The sequence below is a fragment of the Gallinula chloropus genome, assembly GCF_964237585.1.
Source record: "Gallinula chloropus genome assembly, chromosome: 29".
NCBI lineage: Eukaryota > Metazoa > Chordata > Aves > Gruiformes > Rallidae > Gallinula > Gallinula chloropus.
The window spans coordinates 1,387,224-1,408,731 of NC_140114.1; the positions used below are offsets into that span (position 1 = coordinate 1,387,224).

The window sequence follows — 21,508 nt, forward strand, 5'->3', positions numbered from 1 at the left end:
CGCGAGACCCCGCCCCTTCCGCCGCCGGGGCCAAGGGCGGGAAGCGCCGGGAGGGGCGGGGCTAGAGGAGGGACCAGCCAATCAGTGGGTGGGAACGACGCGAAGCCACGCCCCCCTCATGGGAGGGATTAGGGGATGTACCGTGAGGGCGGGGCAGGAGGTGGAGTTACGCCCAGAGGCGGGGTCAGGTGAGGCGGAGCCAATCAGGGGCGGAGCACGCAGCTAAGCCAAGTCCCCCCGAGCGAGACAAAACCAATCAGCACCCCCGGCGGGCGGAGCCAAGCGGATAAGCTCCACCCCGCCCCCATGCCCTGCCCCCCCCCCCCCCGCGCAGCCCGCTTTGGACTCGCCCGTCCTCAGTCCCGGCGCGGGCAGGATGGAACCACAACCAGCAGCGGGGGGGGGGAAAGGGGAAGAACACACAGACAGACGGACACAGCCACGGGGCCCCCCCCGCCACCACCACACGTGTCCGCTGGAGAACAGGGGGGGCGACCAGCACCGACTCTCCCCCCATACCCCCTCCAACGGGGCGAGGCCCGATTGGGGGGCCAGGGAGGAAGCAGCAGCCCCCCGGGGAGGAGGGGGGGATGGACACACAGACCGATTCCCCCCCCCCCCTCCCCAAACCCCCCCAAAAAGCAAAAGGCGCCAAAGAAAGGACCCGCCACCGTCTGGTTTTGTAATCTTTATGTAGATATTGAACCCTACACCGTTATCAAACATAGATGATGGAGCCTAGCGACTAAAAAAAGAACCAAAAAAAGCCAAAAATCCAACCAAAACCAACCCCCGAGCCCCCCCTCCCATCCCCCACCCCCGCCCAACCCCCCCCTCCCCCCCCCCCCAAATAAAATAAATCAAGTAAAATTCCAACTTCATATAAAAGCCGCCGGCGGGACGGCCCCGGGCAGGGGGAGGGGGGGTGTGGTGCTGAGCCCCCAGCCCTGGGCACAGGGGGGTGGGGTGGGGGGGTGGGTGGTGCTGAGCCCCCAGCCCCGGCTGGGTGTTTCCAACGATGGGTGATGGCATTAAAAAGTGATCTGTTATTCTTATATACACACACGTAGAAAGTCAACGGCCTTCTGGGGGGGTTGGGGGGGGGAGAAACAGAGGTGGGACCTGGAAAATAATAATAATAATAATACCAACCAAAGCGTAAAAAGCCCAAATCAATCCCCAAAATAACCCAAAATCCAACCAATGGGATGAGAGGTTGTTCCCAAGGTGAGTTGGGAGTCGGGGGGGGAGGGGGACACACAGAGGAATTTGGGGACCCCTCCTCACTCCCTGGGCGGCGGGAAGCAAACGTGCCAGAGCTCCCTGTAGGGTTGTGTTGGGTTTATTATTATTAATTAGTATTATTCACTTGAATTTTTGGCTTTTTGGGTGGGTTTTGGGGAGGAGGAGAGCAGCACGCAGTGCTGCAGAGGAAGGCAGAGGGTTCTGGGGGGTGTCAGCCACCTCCACTCCTCCCCACAGCAGCTTTAAAACATCATCCCAAGGGCACACAGCCTCTTTCCTTTCCCTTCTTGAGGGGGGGGTTGCTTTTCCCCCCCCTCCTTTTCTCTTTACCTACTCCTGGAAGTTTTTATTTCGAGGGCAACACTTGTATTTTTCCTTAAAACTTCTTTTTTTGGGTTTTTTTTTTTTTCCTCTTTCTAGTCTCACACCAACTTGGGGGGGTGGGAAATAAACACCAACTTGGGGGGGTGGGAAATAAACAGCTCTGGGGGGGGGAGGGTTTAAAAAAAAATATATTCCAAAAATTTAAAAAATAATAAAAAAAAAACCAACCCAAAACCAACCCAGAATGTTTAATTTAGGTGAAAGTTATGGGGCTCTGGAGGGAAAGGGAGGAAAAAAAAAGATGGGAAAACCAAGTGAAAGCTACTCCGCTGCTCTCTACAGCGTCCGGGGGCCTTCGCTCGGGAGCTGGGTGTCTGCTTCAGTACCTGGGGGGGAAGAAGGGGCGTTTCGGGGCGAAAAAGGGGGCTCCCCCCCTCCCGAACGGCGGCCGGGGTCTCTTCAGGCTATGGAAGGGGTCTCTGCTTACGAAGGGCTCACGCGGCCTGAAGTCAGCGCGGGGGGTTCTGACCAACACCCCGCCGCGGTTCCCACCGTCCCTGGGGGGTCCCAGAGCTCGGGGTGCTCCCCCCAATGGCTCTCTGGAGAGGGGGGTGAGAGTCACGGCCTCGCGGGGCCGGGACAGGGTTGTGGCGGTGTGGTCGCGCTGTTGGGGCTGCGACACGGCTTCCCGGGTGGCGGCGGCGTGCACGGCGAAATGCTCTTTGATCGTCCCTTGGTGGATCGTACCGTGCTCCTTGGGGAAGGCGCCGGCGCCGTGCTCCACCGTCATGGGGGGAGGCGCAGGGAAAGGGGGGACGCCACCGTGGTCCCCGGCCGGAGGCGGTTGGGAAGGGAACGGGACGCCGGCGTGATCCCCGGGAACCGGGGGAGGCGGGGGCGTGGGGAAGGGGACCCCGGCGTGCTCCACCGAGGGAGGAGCGGGGACGCCGTGGGGGAGCGAGAGAGGAGCGGAGGTTTCCTTGGAGAAGGGGTTGGCGTGATCCACCGACGGCATGCGGGGAGGGACCGAGTGATCCCTCGGGAACAGGCTGCCGTGGTCCTTAGGGGGGGCGGGCGGGGGTCCGGTCGGTGGGCCCACCGGGTCACGTTGAAAGGGAGTCCCGTGCTCCATGGGAGGAGGCGCAAGGGGCGGCGGTGGCGGCGGCATGTGGTGCTCGAAAGCGGGGCTGAAGTTATTGGTTCGGAAGTTGTTGACGCTCTCCTGGAAAGGCGCCACGCGGTCCTTGTACGGCGCCGGGAAACCGCCCATCCCGGGAAGCTCCGACGTACCTGAGGGCCCGTTATCGAAGGCGCTCCCACCGCCGCTCATCTCGAACCACCCCGCCGCTCGGCTCGCCTCCCGGCCGTGTCCTCTGTTCCCCTTCCCTAAAACCCGGATGGATTCCACGGTTTGGATGGGTTCTCCCGACATCCCCCTGCTCGAGGCGTTGTGGTACCCCAGCGTTTCGATGGGTGCCCCTTTCTCCTCGGTGCTGTCAGGTAAGTCCAAGCAGGACGAGGAGACCCTCGTCTCGATGCGGTAGTGTTCCTCCTGGGGTTGTTGTTCTCCCTTGGAAGCTCCGGTTGGAGGGTGAGAGGATAAATTCACCCCCTCTCCAGAAGTGCTTTTGGAAATTGGACCAAAATGCTTCTCCTCAGAGGGTTTACGGGAGGCGTTTTTGAGCATGTTCTTAAATTCCATGGTGGATGTGGTGGAAATGGAAGAACCCAAGGATTTCTCCACGGTTGTCGTGGGAGCTCTGCCAGCGGGGTTGGAAAGGGGGTTTTGGGAAGAGAAAAGGGAACGGTGGGGAATCGAGTGGGGGGAGTCTGGGTATTGCTTCTGCGAGAGGCCGGAGTGCACCACCGGTTTGGGGAGGTTGTTGTGGTTGGAGTCCGGTGTGAAGAACACCTCGTTCTTACTGGGTGAAGGGGAACCATCCGATGTGGAGTCGTTTCCCCTCAGGCTGTAGCTCCCGTAAATCCCCGGAGACGCCGCCAAGGGATCGCAGGTCTCGCTCTGATCAAGAATAGATCTCATGGACTGAGGGAAGGATGACTTGACACCAAATTCTTGGGATCTCTGGCCATAGCTGGACAGGACCGGTTGGTATTCGGTGGTTTCAGAGAGTTTACTCGATTTCAAGATAGACTTGGCAGGTTTCTTCTCCAGGTTTAGCATGGCCGAAGGCGGAGGCCCCGAGTAATCGAAGTCACGGTAATCTTCATCCTCTTGAAAAGAGGTGTCAGGGTAAAACTTCTCCTGGGAGGAGTCCATTAAAGAGGAGGGAATCTCCCTGCTGTCTGCAGACTGCTTGTAAAGCCTGGCCGGAGACTCTCTGCCCAGGCCGAAGGGACGATAAGTGTGCACAGAATTGGGGAGTTCTTGGGAATATCCATCATCCCGGCTCTGCAGAGGTGACCTCGTGCTGCTGGGAGTAGAAGAACCAGGGCTCATGATTTTTGACAGGAGGGAGATGGTGTCAACGTTGCTGGACGTGGGTTTGTCCATCATCTCGTCCTGCGTGGGCGTCCCGCTCCGCTCGTCGCGCACCGGCGTCCCGTCCACATTGTCCATGGAAGTGCTGGTAGGACCACGCTGGAAGTCAGACGCGTGACTTTCCGTTGAGATGCTGGACCCTAAACTGCTGAGAATGGGAATATTCAAGTTCAACCCACTGAAGCCAGGATTTCCCTTCAAGAAATTGTGTATCTTCATCTCCAGGCTGGGAGAAGGGGGTTCCGATTCCAGCTTTGTCTTGGAAATTTCAGAGGATTGACCCAGTGAGGTTTCTGTTGGCAAAAGGGAAGAAGGACTGGTAGGGTGGGAACTGGAAAATCCCAAGGAATTAGTTGGTGGTTTAAAACTGGAGCTTGCCAGCCCTGGGGTATGTCCAACGGGAGCCTTATTAACTGAAGTTGAGGAAACCTCAGCTGTAGATGAATTTGGAGAATACCCGAAAGTTTTGGATATAAAGGATTGAGTACTGGAAGGGATATTCCTCCCTTTCCCACACGGAACAGTCGTGTTGGCTGGCGACGCCGACGTGCTCTGCGACGTGGTTTCGCTTGACTGAACGGTATTTCCAGCAACGCTCTGAAGTAAGGATGACAAACCTGGAAAGACACAATAAAAGAAAGGAAAAACCAACAAAAAAAGGTGGCAGTTACTCAAGCGTGAGGCAAATCAACTCGAGCTGCTGTCGAGGGAAAGGATTCGGTGTCTGTACTGCAGATGTTGTGTTGCAGCCAGGAAAATGACTGGATTTTGGTGTGTTAATAGTGACATCAGCACCCACTGAGCTGCAGAACTTTTGCCAAAGGCTCAGATTGGTCCATCAATATGAATTTACAACATATGTGTGAGTAAATCAGGGATTAATTCACCCTGGCTTTATGGCCAGGCGTAAAAAAACCCCGCAGCGCTGGTTGGTGTTACACAAGTGAGTTGCAAAGAGCAGGGGTAGCACCTCTGGGAAGCGTTCTGCTCTGTAAAGGAAAAGCATCCTTGGAAAACACCGTCTCCTGTCCCACTCAGCGCCTTTCCCGGAGCGTTCCGGATAAGCACACTCCAGTCACAGCAAAAATATGTTCAGGGAAGTCATAAAACTCAAAAACGTGTAATAAAACTCACAGGTCTGTAACATGAGTGAGGAAAAATTAATCATGTGGGTTTGGAAAGATGTTTACAGGCCCCAACTAATGTTCTCTCAAAATCACTGGGCTGAAAAAGACCTTTAAAGATCATCAAGTCCAACCGTTCCCATCCTGTGCTGAACCAGCTCCCTGAGCACCTCATCTCCCCTCTGTTAAACACCCCCAGGGAAGGGGACTCAGCCCCTCCCTGGGCAGCCTGTGCCACAGCCCCACAACTCTGCCAGGGAAGAACTTTCCCCTCCCAGCTGCTCTGCCCCTGCCCTGGGGCAGCTTGAGCCCATTGCCCCTTGTCCCATCTCCTGTCCCCTGGCTGCAGAGACCATCGCCCACCTCTCTGCACCCTCCTGGCAGGGCAGGGGAGGTGGGGAGAAGGTCTCCCCTCAGCCTCCTCTTCTCCAGGCTCAACACCCCCAGCTCCCTCAGCTGCTCCTCAGAGGATTTGCTCTCCACCTCCTTCCCCAGCCTGGTTGCCCTTCTCTGGACTCGCTCCAGGACCTCAATGTCCTTCTGATGCTGAGGAGCCCAGAACTGGACCCAGCACTGGAGCTGCAGCCTCCCCAGTGCCCAGTCCAGGGGCACAATCCCCTCCCCAGCCCTACTGGCCACGCTGGGTCTGACACAAGCCAGGATGCCCTTGGCTTTCCTGGCTCCCTTTGCTTTCACACAGCAGCTCGTTTCAGCGCGGCCGCTGCTGGAGAACGGTTGGCGGTTCCCTCAGGACCCGCTCACGTACCTTGCAATGCCGGCGCAGTCTGAGTCTGGGTTTTGGAGAGAGCAGACAAAATACTTTCAGGAGTTATTTCCACTTTGGAGAGAATATTTGCTAACGGATTGGAAGGAGCAGACGGCGTCCCCATGACAGGAGTCTTCAGGCCACTAGTGAGAGCTGTTGGGCTCGTCGGGGTTCCTGGAGAAGGTCTTGAGGCAGGACTGACACCTAGGACAGAAGCACACACCACTCACGTACCTTTGCTTCGTTACCAGAAGCTTTTTTTTAAGGTTTGGGGGTGTTTTTTTAAGCTTTTCTGAGCTTTTTCTCCCCCCATTCTGCTCAAGTTTTCCAGGAGCGGGAGCAAGGAGCTGCTCACTAAGCCAACAGTCGTGTGTGAGAGAGACTGAGCCAGATCTTTGAAGCAGTAACTCAAATTTGTGTTTATTTTCAGACAATTAAAGCTTTAAAAGGTTACAAGACTCCACTGTTCGCTCCGGTAACCGAAGGCCTGGCCTAGCAAAGGCCTGGCCTAGCAAAGGCCTGGCTTAGCACTGCTTCAGCACTCACCTGTATTTTTCATTACAGAAGTTAAGCTGCTGAGGATGGAGCTGATCTTTGCCAGGTCCACGTTGGCCAGGTTGGGCAACGCCAGCGCTGGCGACGTCGGGACGGACGCCGCGCTCGTCGCCTTCGGAGCCGGGGGGGTCGGGGGAGTCTGGGCAGGAGTTGTCACCGTCACTGAGGTCGTGACTGTCGCAGCAGTCGACGGCACGGCCTTGGGGACGCTTTCAGTCTTGGCAGGTGTTGAAGCTGGAGCAGACTGCTTCTCTTTCCTCTCTTCCACTGCAGCGGGGAGAGGGAGAAGGGGATCAGAACCAGCACTCCCAGCAACATCATCTACTTGGAGATGTCCCCACTGAGTGCAGGGTTGGGACTCTAAAGGTCCCTCCCAATCCAGACCCGTCTGGGATGCTGACATCTCTCCATCCCCAAAGGATTACTCAGGGTAGAGGATTTTCAACAGGACCCTCATCCCTTCCTGGGGCAGGAGATCCAAACCCAACAGGAGGGGCTCAGGAGGGGCTGTCCTATCGTTCCCCGTTCCCACCCAACGCACCGATGATTTTGGCTGTATCATCCTCCACGTCCGACAGCTCCATGTCTTCCACATCCCGATTATCCGTCACGGGCTCCGGAGAGCCTGTCTTACGGCTTCCAACCACCGGAGAGTGGGAATTATCCTCCTCCCCCATCCCCTGAAAAGGGGACTCGGAGCCCGTTGGAGAGGGGGCATCCATGCTTGGGGAAGGGACAGGAGACTCCTCTGGGTCGGGAAGTGTTGCTTTCAACTGGTCTAGCTTCTTCTTTAAGTTGCTCACACGATTAGCAAATGTTTTATAAGCCTGTGAAAGAAAGGACATGGGATGGAGTCATCTTACTTACTGAGGATCTTTTGGGGAGTTTTTGGGGTGTGTTTGAGGGGGGTGGCTCTTTTTACCATGCTTTACTGAATTCTTTCTTCATCCATCTAGTTCACATACTGATTGCAACCTCAGGGTTTGCTAGGCTAACTGCAATTCCATCCCCTATTTAAAAACTCAGGAGGGCTGTGGAATTCCAGCAAGACACAAGAGAACAGAGCTCCTGACCCCAGGGTTTTTGGAGAGCCACCTTTTCTCACCCAACACCTCAACTCCACTATCATTTGAAACCCTGTGTATAGCAATCACACCAAGTTTCTTGGTCTGTGAACAGCAACAACAACGTATTTTCTACCTCCCAAGACACTCAGCAAACAGAGGCAGATTTTGGTCTGTGGAGGAGGTACCAAGGAGAAGCTCACTTACGTTTGCTACCACCTTGACTTCCTTGTACTGCGCTTCGTAAAATATACCGGCGTTCTCCAGGGCTTCAGTCAGAGAGGGGCCATTCTTCACTTGCTTGTCTAAGCCATTGACAAACTCTTCCAGCTTTGAACTCGCTTCTTCAAACTCCTTGGAGAACTTCTTGCCTCCTGTTTTGTCTGTAAGGAGATTTAACAGCAAGTAAATAAGCTGTCACTCAATAAATCAGGGGAATCAACTTTTTAGAAGGGTAGACAATGGCAGGACAAGGGGGATGGAGTGAAGCTGGAGGAGGGAAGGGTGAGAGGAGAGATTAGGGGGAAGTTCTGTGCAGAGAGAGTGGTGAGGGGCTGGAAGGGGCTGCCCAGAGAGGGGGTGGGTTGCCCAGAGAGGGGGTGGGTGCCCCGTCCCTGGGGGTGTTCAAGGCCAGGTTGGCTGGGGCCCTGGGCAACCTTGTGTAGCTCCAGGCCTGGAGGTTGGTGTCCCTGCCTGTGGCAGGGGGTTGGAGCTCTGGGACCTTTGGGGTCCCTCCCAACCCAGCCCAGTCTGGGGTTCTATGACTCTACGAGCGCACGTCTGCAAGCTACACGGGGGGATGTTTGAATGGTGTGAAAGATCCTCATCACTTCTGCTCTGAGCTCTGGACCTGTGGGTTTCTATGAAGGGGGTTTGGATTAATGAAGGTTTTAGGCTCCTGCGTGGTGGTTCTTTTGAGGCACTGTGAAATTCTGGCACTTCACAGGCACAGCCTGATTTCTGGAGTAAAGCTCACGGAACCAAAGAGTTCCTACAACTCTATTTCATCCCTTCAATCCCTCAGTCCTGGTGGGTTTTGTATGTTAGAAGCTGCCTTTACCTTTCAAGCACTTCAGCGTTTCGGTGCTGCACACATCCACTCTCATGGTGGAAAGCTGCTTCTCCTTCAGCTCGATCTGGTCTTCCGAGCGCTTGTACAGTAACAATTCATCGATGAGAGACTGTGGCTGGGAGAAACAAAACAAACCCAAACCAAGTCACACCAGAACAGCAGCCTCATCACATTCCATGGAAGAGAAGCCTGGCTGCACAGCGCTAACAGCTTCAGTGACAACCAACGCTCTGGGTTCAAGAGCTTCTGAACCAGAGCTCAGGCACAAACCAACCCTGGAACTCTTTGGATTAGTATTTTTTTTAACCTCAAATCAACAGATTGCTGGACCTGGGGTCATGCAGGGGCTGTAATTCTCCAAGTCTCCTTGCTGTGATGGTTTTGAGTAGGGACACTCCTTTTTTTGGCCTTTTTTTAAACTCTACCAGTGCCCACACACTCCTTTAACACACTGCGCTCTCATGGGGCACCCAATTCCCATCAGTTTCTTGCCACCAACTCCTCATCCACCCTAAACTCCTCCTTCACTCTATGACCTGACTGCACACAAGAGCCAGCCCCTCACAACTCCAACATTTAGCAGGCTGAGGAACAAAAAGACCCCGAACACTCCAGCTTCCCATCGAGCTCATGCTGCTGGTGGAGGTAAACTACCCAAAAGCTACAGCTCAAGAACAGAGATGAGTCCCCCAGAGCATTCCCACTGGCAGACTTACTCTGAATTCAGCAACAATCTTGGACTTCAAAGCAGCTTTCGGGTTTGTGGATGCTGTTGGAATGAAGACAGAGTATAAAGAGATGAAATAACTCACCCCCACCTGAAAGTTCTCATAAAAACCCCCATTTTAACAAAATTCAGTGAAACAACTTGTAGGCTGTCACTACTCATTACATTTCCTCCTCCAGAGTTGTCCCTCAATGCTCCAGACTTGCTGTTAGCTAAACAGGACACTGGAGCTATATTGTGATCAAGGTCAACAGATGATACTACTGGGTTTTATCAGTTATTTTCTTTAATGGGCTGTAAAGAGATACCAGCTCCTATTTTGAGAAGAAAATTCCCTGCCCTGCAAGGGCTGATGTAACAGCCTCACTCCTCTCCACGAGGAAGGGAGGGTTATTTCCTTAGTCTCAGGCACAGAGCCCAGTGTTTCCTTTGGAGGGGGTCTCCCTTCAGCACTCACGAGGCCTAACTGTGCTCTCAGCCTTGAAAACACTCTTACACCTCTGTCCTGACATCTTATGAGAGCAGCAGAGGGTGAATCCCACTATGGAGAGACACTAAGTCCACTGGTTTCAGGACAAAACAGGAGAAACATCTAGGAAGAAGCAAATCTAAACCCTTGAACCAGGTTGAAACCAGCAGGTTTGGGTTTGGGAAAGCAGCTTGTGATGTTAAGCCAAATAACAAACCATATTAGTCTATAAGGAGCTTTACAGGCCTGGAAGACTCAGGCTGGTTCATGATACTTTTCCCAGTTTGGGCTGGCCTTTCTCCTGTTCCTCAAGAAAGCAATTTTGACATTAAACCAGAGAGTTCAGGTTGTTTCCTTACTTTGTGATTTCTTCCACGGCTTATTCGGTTGTTTGTTCAGAGTTTCTTTCAGCTGCTTCTGAGTTTTGAAAGTGGTACCTGGAAAACAGGTTTTTATTGTTGGGTTTTGTTTGGATTAAGGGATTCCTTTAAGAATTTGGGTTTGGAACCACATGGTCTCGAGGTTATACAAAAAGGAGTGAACAGAAATTTGGTTTAAAATACCTCAACCAACTCTCTGGTGAGCTGCTGGGTGCCTAAGAGAACTTAAGGGAGTTTTTACTCAGGAATTCAGCAAGCTGTGGGATGGTCTTCCACTTTTAAACCAAGTTTCTGTTTGCTCCTTACACTAAGACAGTTCAAAAGTCACAGTAATGAGCAAAAAGAGCAAAGAAAAGCATGAAGCACCTGAAAATAAACCCAAAGCACTCAGCTCTATGAGCAGGCTTTGGTGAAATCAGTGTTGGGAGTTAATGTAAGCTGGGGGAACAGCCACAATACCCAATTCCCAAGTGGCTGGGAATATTTTTGAGTTAAAAGTGGAGATTTTGGAAGTGTACGTGCAAACTTCAGGTCTCACACCCAGCTAAATCCTTTTCCCAAAGCCTGAGGCACTGTGTTTCTCCTGCCGTGACGTCGAGTGGCTCTCAAACCCACACACAAGGATTTCCTGAAGCACCTTTACCTCTCAGTGAGGTAACCAGGGAAAGGAGAAACCTGCACTGATTTCCTTCAAGTATTTGAGTATCGGCTCATTTCTCACTGTCACTGCTTACAGGTGTTTCCAGTTGGGCTTTTCTGTCCTAAGAACTTGAGGACACTCCACCCTCTGAAAGCTCTGCTTCCCACCTCTTTCTTCCACCACAAATATTAGTAGTAAAAACAACTTAAATCATGAAAAGAGGACTAGAAAGGAAGGAAGGCGCCTCTTTTCCTCACCCCACGGTCGGCTCACGCTCCAAGGGGATCGCAGGGCACCGTGTGCAGGGCTTGTAGGGCCACTTTCCCTCCAGGTACTATTTACTCTTGGCTGGGATCATTCCAGCTGAGGTGAAAGGATTCAGAGGTGGCTTTAGAAAGGTACAAATCCCCCTCCCCAACCATGAAGCAGATGAATTCATGGACAAAACCCGTTTTACTCAGCGATTCCAGCTCACAGGTTAAGTTTGTGAGGTGTGAAACATAAAGGGTGAGTAACTTACTCAGAGCTTCTTTCAGTGCTAAAATGGTTTCCTCAGGGTACACGTTTCTGTCCTCCCAGATTTTGAAGATTCTCTCGATGGATTTGGAAACGGATGGATCCCTGAAAGAGAGAGGAGAGGTTGGGATTTCTCTGCTCCTGCACTGTAATGTTTGTGGTTAATAGTGGAAATAATTCCATCCCCTCCAGTCCCCCTCCCCACTTCCCCATCCTAAAGGATTTTACCCTTTTTTGGGTAAAATTAGAAGGTTTCAGAGTAAGAGGAACCCAACAGGATTTGGTGGAACCCTTTGTCTTTGGGAGAATATTGTTAGTCTGTCATTTCTATACAGATGCTCTGGGGAAAAAAAAGGATTATTGCAGGGGTGGGAAATAAAACATCACTCCTCAGAGAGAAGAGTAACTGCTTCAGAGAGAAGTGAGTGCATAGAAGCTGCTCAGAGGTGTTAAACTTCATCAAGTTGCCAAGCTCTTGCACTCATCTCTCATCGCAGGAGACTTGGGAGCCAAACAATGCAGGAATCAGCAAAGAAAGGAGTCAAATATTCCAGGAGTTTCAAGGGAAACAAACTGATGGATACAACATCTGTAAGCAACCACTCTTGGGGTGTTTTCCCTCAATGCAACACGAGGGTGAAGATGCTCTTGGGATAAAAGAGGAGAAGAAAAAGGCACGACCAGACTGGCTGGCATCACCAAACACCCACATGAACAGTGCTTTCTGCAAAGCAACCTGAATTAAAAGTTCAAGCACCCTGAATTTAGCACTCTGAGGGCAGCATGTGAGCCTCAACGCTGCCAACAATCAGAAGGGATTGTCCCAGAGGAGCTGAGCTTGGAGTAACAAACTCTCATTGGAAAGTGAAGCTGCCACCACCACTCCCTGTAGGACCTGGGTGCCACGGCAGGGCTCCACATGCAGACTGAAGGGTGCTTCACCAGGTGGTTTGGGGCGGGAGGGACCTTTTTAGGAACCACCTAAGCAGCCACTGGACTCAACATGAAGCCCTGTTGTGTTCATGTTCCAGCTCAGCACTTCTATTGCTTTTTAGTGACTGGAAGAAGGTTGGTCATTGAGATTCCAGCACGGAGCGACACTGCCGTCCCTGGTCACGCAGAGTTCTGCGGAAGGACAGACAGAATGTGACCCTGCAGGAGCAGGGAGGTGCAGATGGGTCTTATCACACCCCTCCTTGCTTCAAGCCCTCCTATGAGCCTGTCCTGGCAGCTGGACAAGCTGCTGCTGCCTGTATGTGAGCATGAGGAGGCAGGGAAGGGCAGAGCCACAAGGCACCCTGTGCAAGATCTCCCTACAACATCCTTGAAAATCTGCAGTTTCTAGAGAGTTTGAGTGGTCAGAAGGAATAAAAAGCCCATCTTTGGAGACACTCCACCTCCCAAGACATCGTTACTCACTTGACTAACGAGGCAGCTTCAGGAAGCACTTCTGCAAACGTATCCCGAAAGACAATGGCGTTCTTTCTCTTGCAGTTCTGTATGACATCGTTGGCCAAGTAAAAAAGGTTCAGTCGATGGGGAAAGGCAGCTAAAGACAAAAAGAAAGTTCAGATTCATCAGCAATTAGAAGTCACATCAGCTGTGTTAAGGCAACAAGAATTAAGTACTTGGTTTTGGGTGGGGGGCTCAGCTTTTCCATCAATGGTGAGTCCCAGGGCATGTCCAACAGTTGGGACTAGAGGGGAGCTCTTTGATTTACAAATCATTTCCTCATCTCCCCAAAATCGACCTGTTTGGTAACTCTGAGCCTCAGCTCTTGACTTGGGGTTTAGAAAAGCTGTTGAGCCCACGTTATTTCTACCATCTCCGTGCTGCAAAAGGAACCACAGGGCCAGGAAGAGCTGCATCACCTTGGCTAAGAGGTCGAACACAACATGGGATGGGGGAAAAAAATCCAAACCCAAACATGGAGCTGGTCTCTGAAGCTCCAGCATCACCCCTTTTGGCTCAGCACTCAGTGCAATCTCCCCATCAGTAATTCAGAGGCCACTTATTTGGATTTTCTAAGGATCATCACATAGAAATGTCACTTTTTTTAAGCTGGAATGTCTTAAAGTGGCCTCTAAGATTGGCAGCTTTATCAGGGAGGTTTCACCAGGCATTTACTAGAGACAGGGAGAGACTTTCTGCACATCCCTTTAAACACCCCTGATTAATAAACTGATGTTTATGAGGATGTTTAATTAGTGCTGATGGTTCCTTCCCGACCTACGATTTACCACCGGCCAAGCACCAGCTTTTCTGGGGCACACAAAGGATCCCCAGCTCCCTGTCCCTTCTCCAGAGATTGGACTGTCCAAAACCTTTTCCCCTCTCCCTGCTGAGCTGGCACTGACCTTCGCACCCAGCGCTCCCACCCACAGTCACACTCCAAACAACATCCCTCCCATCTTCCTTATATTCAGCTCCAAATTGAATTATTTCACAGAATCACAGAATCCCAGACTGGTCTGGGTTAGGAGGGACCCCAAGGGTCCCAGAGCTCCAACCCCCTGCCACAGGCAGGGACACCAACCTCCAGGCCTGGAGCTACACAAGGTTGCCCAGGGCCCCATCCAACCTGGCCTTGGACACCCCCAGGGATGGGGCACCCACCCCCTCTCTGGGCAGCCCCTTCCAGCCCCTCACCACTCTCTCTGGACAGAACTTCCCCCCAATCTCTCCTCTCCCCCTTCCCTCCTCCAGCTTCACCCCATCCCCCTTGTCCTGCCATTATCCACCCTTTAACAAGCTGATTCCCCTCCTGTTCCTCTGCTCCCTTCAGGGACTGGGGGGCTGCAATGAGGTCCCCCACAGCCTCATCAAATCTCTTCTTCAGTTGGCCAGTACCAGTCCTCATAGTGCAGTAAACTCACCCACATGCTAATTAGCTTCTTCACTTAATTTAAGGACGCAACATGAGGATTTAACTATAGGAATGGTGACACCAGACAGTTGTGTTTCACGTGCCTGTGAGCTCTAGTAGCCTCCCAGCACCCCTGCAACCCCTCCAGCTGCACCCCAGCTGCTTTAGTAAGTAGTTTTTATCTACAAATCCCTTAATTCTCTGTCCTGCTGCATTTTACTGTTGTCCCGACCTTGGCAGAGCCTCTTCCCATGGCACAGCTGCACCCTGCAGTTATCCTGGTCGCTGGGATTCCTGTCGGGAAGCTTTAGCATCACCCTTGGTGCAGAGCCCTTGGCAGGAGCTCACTGACACCACTCCTGCATACAGGGGCTGTCACAGAACAGCCCCAGACCAACCCACAGCAGCAACTCCATCTCCAGCAAGTTCCATGCAGCCTGGCCTTGAACCCTGCCAGGGATCCCAGGGCAGCCCCAGCTTCTCTGGGCACCCTGTGCCAGGGCCTCTCCCTCCCCAGGAAGGATTTCTGCCTCCCAGCTCCTCTCCAGCTGCCCTCCTGCAGCTGGAGGACGTTCCCCTGGGCCTGGCCCTCCCTGTCCTTGGCACCAGCCCCTCTCCAGCTCCTCGAGGGATGGGAAGGGGCTCAGAGCTCTCCACAGAAGCAGCCTTCTCTTCTCCAGGCTGAGCCAGCCCAGCTCTCCCAGAGCAGAGGGGCTCCAGCCCTTGCATCCTCTGCGTGTGTTCCTCAGGACTCCCTCCCACAGCTCCGTGTCCTCCTTGTCCTGGGGATCCCTGAGCAGCAGTGCTGCTGGGGGGGGGTCTCTGTCCCAGAGTGGAGCCAGGGGGCTGAATCCCCCTTCCCCAGTCCTGCCAGTCCTGCTGCCAGGGATGCAGCCCAGGACATGGGTGGCTTTCAGGGCTGTGAGCGCTGCTGGGTCACCTCGAGCTTCTGATCACCCAAACCACCCAGCCCTTCTCCTCAGGGCTGCTCTCTGCCCATTCTCTGCCCACACTGCAGGACCTTGCACCCAGCCTTGTTGAATTTCAGGAGGTTCTCAGTGCCCCACAGCTCAATCCCACACAGGTCCCTCTGGATGACATCCCTTCCCTCCAACATGCCAACCACACCACTCAGCTCTGTCTTACCAACAACATGCCGAGGGCACACTCAATCCCACTCACTATCCCACTGTCCACAGAGAACTGTAGGGGTTGGAAGGGACCTCCAGAGCCCATGGGGTCCAACCCCCTGCCAGAGCAGGGTCCCTAGGACAGGGCACACAGGTCGGTGTCCAGATGGGGCTGGAATCTCTCCAGAGAAGGAGACTCCACACCCCCTGGGCAGCCTGTCCCAGGGCTCCCTCACCCTCACTGGGGAAAAGTTCTTCCCCATGTTGGTGTGGAACTCCCTGTGCTCCAACTTGCAGCCATTGCCCCTTGTCCTGTCCTCACAGACACTGAGAAGAGGCTGCCCATTTCCCTCTGCATCCCATACTTAAGATACTGATAACCATTGATCAAATCCTCTCCCAGGCTTCTTCTCCCAAGGCTGAACAGCCCCAGCTCACTCCCATCACCAGGACTTTCACACAACTCGGTCATGCCTTCGACCCAGCCTGAGGAAAAGCCACTGTGTGAGGATTTTCCAGCCCAGGTGCTTTTACAGGGAACCAACTGTTAAATATTATCACCCTCCTGTTTCCCACCCTTGCTCTGGGACGCAGAGCAGAGAGGGTCAGCGCCTGCTGACGGCCTTCTGGCACAGAGCCCATCCAAGTAGGAGCGTAGCCACAGAGACAGGGGATTAGATCACTAGTAGTATTACAAATGTAATTATTTAAAAGCCTTATTACACCACGTGTGGGAAGGCAGGCAGGGAACGTCAGCGCTTTCTGGGCCTCCTCTCTCCACACACAGCTCTTGCCTGTGCTCTCACACAGCCCTTTCCCAGAGAAGGGCTTGATCCTGGGTGAGGAATGGGCACCAAGCGAGCAGAGCTGCATCAGTGAGCTGGAGAAGTTCACATCAGCACCATTTTCACCGTAGGAGCTCCACACTGACCCACATTAAGGGATAATTCAGCAAGTTGCTTGTTCAAGATCTTCTGCACAAGGCAGACTCCTTGGGAAAGCAAAGCTGAGGATGCACACTGAGGTTTGGATTGGTTTGATCATCAAATCCTCCAAGAGCCCCTAACAAGCAGCAGTGATACTTCTTCCTTGTTGCTGGTGCCCCCCCCGAGTGTTGCTACAGACTGGCAGGTGAGCAAGAAGCATCATCCAGCCCTAAACCTGGGGCAGCAGCAGCAAAACATGTTGAGGGGACAGAGAACCTGTGTGGTGTCCCTGCTCCCCATAGCCTGAGGCGTAAGACCAGGTCAGAGCTGCCTCCCCAGCACCACATCCAGTTTCTCACCCCTAACTTTGCTCCTCCTGGATTTTCCAGCTATTTTTTTTTTTTTTTGCTGAAGGCACTTTTCATCCTTCCCACCTTGTCAGCAGCTGTCAAGAAGCCTCAGTTCCCACGTCCCAGAGGATGCTTTCACAGCCACAAACCCAGGGATTCATTACCAGGAACTGTTACTTACATCCTCCAGCCCAGACATACCTACACAGCACAGCGGGGTTGGTTTGCTCCGCTCTGCCCGGAGGGAAACCCAGCCGGAGCGGTGCTGCGCTCTCCTGGCTTCCCCAAGCAGCTCAGAGCCAGCTTTCCCCCAAAACTCCAGCTCCCCAAATCTATCCCATCACCACCCCATCAAAAGAGGCTTGCTGTTATTTAATTACACCCCAGCACACTGCTGCTAATTGTCCTGCTCATCACCGGATGCTCTTTCTATCCCAGAGATGTCACTCACCAGCAGAGATAGCGCCGGTTTCTTATCTTCTGACAACACAAAACACATCTTGGGAGGAATATAAACCTTTGATTTAAATGATTCAATGCACAGCCAGCCTTCAAACCCAAAGCTCACCTCAAGACAAATGCCATGGAGGAGGAGCACGGCTTCCCCCATCACCTCCAGCACCCTTTCCCCAAGGCAGAATTAATTTACCACTTATATTTACAAACCAAGAGCCACTTAAATCACACAGAAGGGGAAAAACATCCACGCTGGACCAATACCCTCATCATGAACAAGAAAAACAAGCAACTCTGGGTCCGAAATGCACTTTGAACAAGGGGCTTCAACCACATTATGCAACTGGCTGTATCTGACAGGTGAACAGCTCCTTATTTACTCCCAGACTGCCTCAGCTTAAACCAGAGGACACACAGACAAGAAACAAGATGGTTTATTACTGAGCCCACCCTGTTATTTCACTCAGCTCCAGGACAGCCACTGGCTCCACTGACTGACCTCTCCAGTTAACCAGCACACCATGATGCACTGGTAAGACCACCCTCCTGCAGGAACACTCCAGATTCCCAGCAGAAACTATCCAGGGGTTATGGTTATCACAGCATTACCTCACAGAAACTCCTGTTGGAAAGCTCGTGGCCAGAGGGGAACACACTCAGGACAAGTCCTGACCTGGCAAGGGGGATGCTCACACCACCAGCAGCATCTTTACGTACCAACACTCATTTTTTTTTAATCCCTGAAATGACCAAAATCTTTCTCCAAATAGCCACATACCTCTTTGCTCCACAGCAGCTGAAAAAAAGTAACAGGGAAGCACAGGGAAATCTGTTGAGATACCAAAAATGTAGATCCTAGGAAATGTCCACAGCAAAAGGCAGCCGTTTCTTATCAAGAGTGTGTGAGGGGAGAGGGACCAACCACTCCTCAGGGGCAGAGGCACCCAGGAGACCTTCAGTGCTTGGGCAAAAGCCCTTCACAGCCCAAGGCAAGAGCACCAACAGCCCCACGGGCCAGCCCAACACCTACTTAGTTTGATTTATAGGATATGAAGAATAAAAAGGGCAATTTCCCCCCCCACGCAGGCACACACTTGACATTTTCCACAAGCTTCCTGCAACAAGCTGCCCTCAGCCCGATGTCAGCATGGCTGGAGAGACAGAGGGCAGGAAAAAGGGTTTCTTACTTCACAGAGATGAGTATCTAAGAGACAACGAAGGCACCTTGTTCCCCAATTAAACGTAGGTGCCTTCATCTTCACCCAGGCAGGGCGCCCTGATCCAACCGCCTCCATCCCCTTGCAAGGATCTGCCTGGAAATAAATAATTTTTAAAAGCATTCTTAGAAGATTTAGAGTTAAAACATTGAAAAGCTGGGAAAGGAACCCAAAAGTAAGTTGTAGTCCTTGTTGGTATTATCATCACTGGTTGGGACCGTGGCTTCCTGGCACATGAGAACATGGAGAGGCTGGGTGGTCTTTGGAGAATGAAGTGAATCATGAAAGGAAAAGTAGGGGGGGGAATTAAAGCCTGACATCAGTGGGAAGTAACCAGATAATCAGGGCTCAGGTTCATGGCCGCTGTCAAGGGCTGTTTTAGCTGGTACCTTGGATAAGATAGTTAAGAAGGAACTTGGACAAACACGAGGGGTGTTGGGGAGAGATCTGTGTGGGGGCTGCGCAAGGAAAAGCCTCAAAAGAGTTCAAACCAAGATAAAACACAAAGTCCAGGCTGGTATCAAAGGCTCAGGGGCCAGAGCCAGCAAAGCAGGAACAGAGGGAACAATTAGTTTCCTTCTGATGAGCTTGGGAAGGCATAGTGGAGGGGTGGAAGGGGAAAGGAAGGGGCAGTGCCAAAACAGCGTCTCTGGAAGCTCAGTCGCCTTGGCCAGGAGCTGAAAGACAAAGTGTCAAGCGCGGAGAAGCGGCAGGAGTCCAGGGAAGAGTCTCTGCTCCTCCAGCCAGTGGGACGGGAGCTGCAGGATGATGAACACAGCGTGAGGGCTCCTGGCAAAGCAGCTGGGCCACACCAGGATCTACCCAGAGGTACAGGCAGGGAGCGAGGGGCTGCGTGGCGCTGAGCCTGACCTACAGCGAGACGCTCACCGAGCTGCGAGAGAGGAGCCAGAGCAGCAGCTGCGACACGAAACACCAAGTCCAGAAGAGCTCCCAGGGTCCAGAGGAGAAAGAGGAGCTGGATTTTGTTTGGAGGGGACACACTTAGAATGAGAGACCGAGGACAGTTCCACAGGACCCTCCTGGTGACAAGTGCTGTCAGGGGGATTTCCAGGAGAGGTGGGAACCGACCGCAAGGCAGGACGGAACCAGGGCCAGCTTCTCCTCACCAGCAGGTCAGTACAGACCAGAGAACAGCCCTCAGGGTCTTACCTTACACTCCTTAATCACATGGCATCCAGACAAATATAAACATCAATCAAAATTCGGGGAAGAGAGGGGGGAAGAGGGGGAAGGGGGCCCTCAGCATCTCACAGAAGGGTCTCACCAGAGGAAACAAACTCCCCCAAACTTTCCAGAAAGCTTTAGCACAAACCAGAGCAACGTTACCTTTACGTTACCCCAGCGCTTACTTGAACTCTGGCAACAGGCAAAACCATCCACACAGCAGTGAAATGAGTGGGGACAGGGTAATGCCACCTTGTTTAGAGTCCTGAAAACATTAACTTTCCCACTCTCAGGTCCCTGCCGCGTCACCCGTGGGCGCTCACCGAATCCCAGTGTTGGCACCCAATGCTTGTTTGTGCCTACAACCGACTGCTTTGCCCCTGGAAGGGGACAGGGACAGTCCCTCACCCCCACAACACTGAAAACATCTTTCTCCTCAGCTCTCCCAGTAACATCTTAGCAGATCCCGGGTGAACACACGCAGGGCTTGCGAGGCCGGCAGCGCCGCCGTTCAGGCACAACCACGCAATCCGTGGGGTTATTTAGGCGCGACGAGGTGATGCTGAGCTGGAAACCCTACCGACACACCGCACAACCTCGGATTTCTATCCTCTGCCTGATGTCAGACCCCAAAACCTCCAGCACGGCCGCGTAAGATGCACCCCCATCCCCACCCCCCCCCCTCCCCTTCCCTTCCCTCCGCGTAGACCCCCCCCAATCGCAGCTGACAGCCCCCCTGCCCCGCGCAGCCTTCTCACCCCGACAGGCAGCGGGGGAAGCTGGACGAGGCAAAGGGGAGGCGGACGAGCACCTGCCCGGTCATCACAAGGGACGCTCCCCCCTGTCCCGCTACCCCCCCCTCCCTTTCCCTTCCCCCCCCCCCCCGCACTCACAGCGGCGCAGCCACTTCATCCAGTGGTAGACGATGGTGCTGTGGTGCCGCTTGTTCTCCAGGCACCACGACGAGAGGCCCTGGATGGACTCCATCGTGTTGGTGACCGCCTGAAGCTTCCGATCCAGAGAGGCCTCCAGCGCGCCGGCCGAGGAGGAGGAGGCGGCGGCCGAGGAGGAGGAGGAGGAGGCCCGGCCGCCGCCTCCGCCGCCCGCCGCCATCTTCCCGCCCTGCTCGCCCAGCCGGGCCGCACGGACGACGGCGGCGGCGGGGGGAGGGTTCCCGGCTCCGTTCTCAGCCGGGAGCGAAGGCGGGGGCCCGGCGGCGCCTCAGAAAACGGCGGGGGCCCCCCCCCCGGCGCGACGGGGCGGGGAATGCGACAGCCCCCCTGCGAGATGAGGCGACGAGGCGGCGGCGCCCCGAGGCCGATCGTTCAGGCCCGCGGCCCGTCGGGAATCTATAATCTCAACAGGTCCCGGAGAGCGGCCGGGAGCGGCGGCGCCGCGGTCACCGACCGGCCCCCTCCGCACGCAGCGCCCGCCCCCCCGCCGCCATTTTGTGCCGGGCTGCCTCACACGGGCCGCGGCGGCGCAGCGGTTCCCCCCCCCCCCAACCGCCCCCCCGCCCCCCCCCACGACTCCCCCCTTCACGCCCTTTGGCGCCTGCGCCGCCGCCTCGCCGCGCCTGCGCTTTCCCGCCCGCCGCCCGCGCGCCTGCGCTGTGCCGCCCCGCCCCTTGGCGCGCGCGCTCCCTCCCTCCTCAGCCCGGCGGCGCCTGCGCTCTGGCTGCTCTGTCTGTGTGTGTGTGTCCGTGTCCCTCTCCCGCCTCCGCCCCGCCCCCGTGCAAGATGGCGGCCGCCCGCCCTTGTGAGGCGGGGAGGGAGGGGAGACACCGTCGCGGCTGAGGGAAAAACAAACTTCGGAGCTAAAAAAACACCCCAAAATCCCAACAAAATGGGTTTATGGTGTAAATAAATGAGCGCCCCAAGGCTGGCTGCAAGCCCCGGCTCCTTCCGACAGCAGGACAGCCCCCCCTCCCTTCACACCTCAGGCAGAGCCGCCCCCCCCCATCACCCCTCCCCTCACATTCAGCCTAAATTAATTA

General features: G+C 54.2%; 1 protein-coding gene across 2 annotated transcripts; it reads right to left on the reverse strand.

Annotated features, from left to right (window-relative positions):
• Window positions 1–739: 739 nt before the first annotated feature.
• RPRD2 (regulation of nuclear pre-mRNA domain containing 2) lies at window positions 740–20,631 on the reverse strand (the record flags this gene model as incomplete). Of its 2 annotated transcripts, XM_084276566.1 has the most annotated exons (11): window positions 740–4,686; window positions 5,960–6,163; window positions 6,506–6,781; window positions 7,056–7,341; window positions 7,786–7,961; window positions 8,639–8,765; window positions 9,367–9,419; window positions 10,206–10,283; window positions 11,387–11,487; window positions 12,802–12,931; window positions 20,406–20,631. In XM_084276566.1, 11 exons carry the CDS (start codon window positions 20,623–20,625, stop codon window positions 1,949–1,951), a joined length of 4,389 nt encoding a protein of 1,462 aa, XP_084132692.1. In that variant the 3' UTR covers window positions 740–1,948. The 2 variants fall into 2 exon arrangements, with proteins under 2 accessions (XP_084132692.1, XP_084132691.1); XM_084276565.1 differs by lacking the exon at window positions 10,206–10,283 and having other exon boundaries at window positions 20,406–20,625.
• Between the last annotated feature and the right edge of the window lie 877 nt (window positions 20,632–21,508).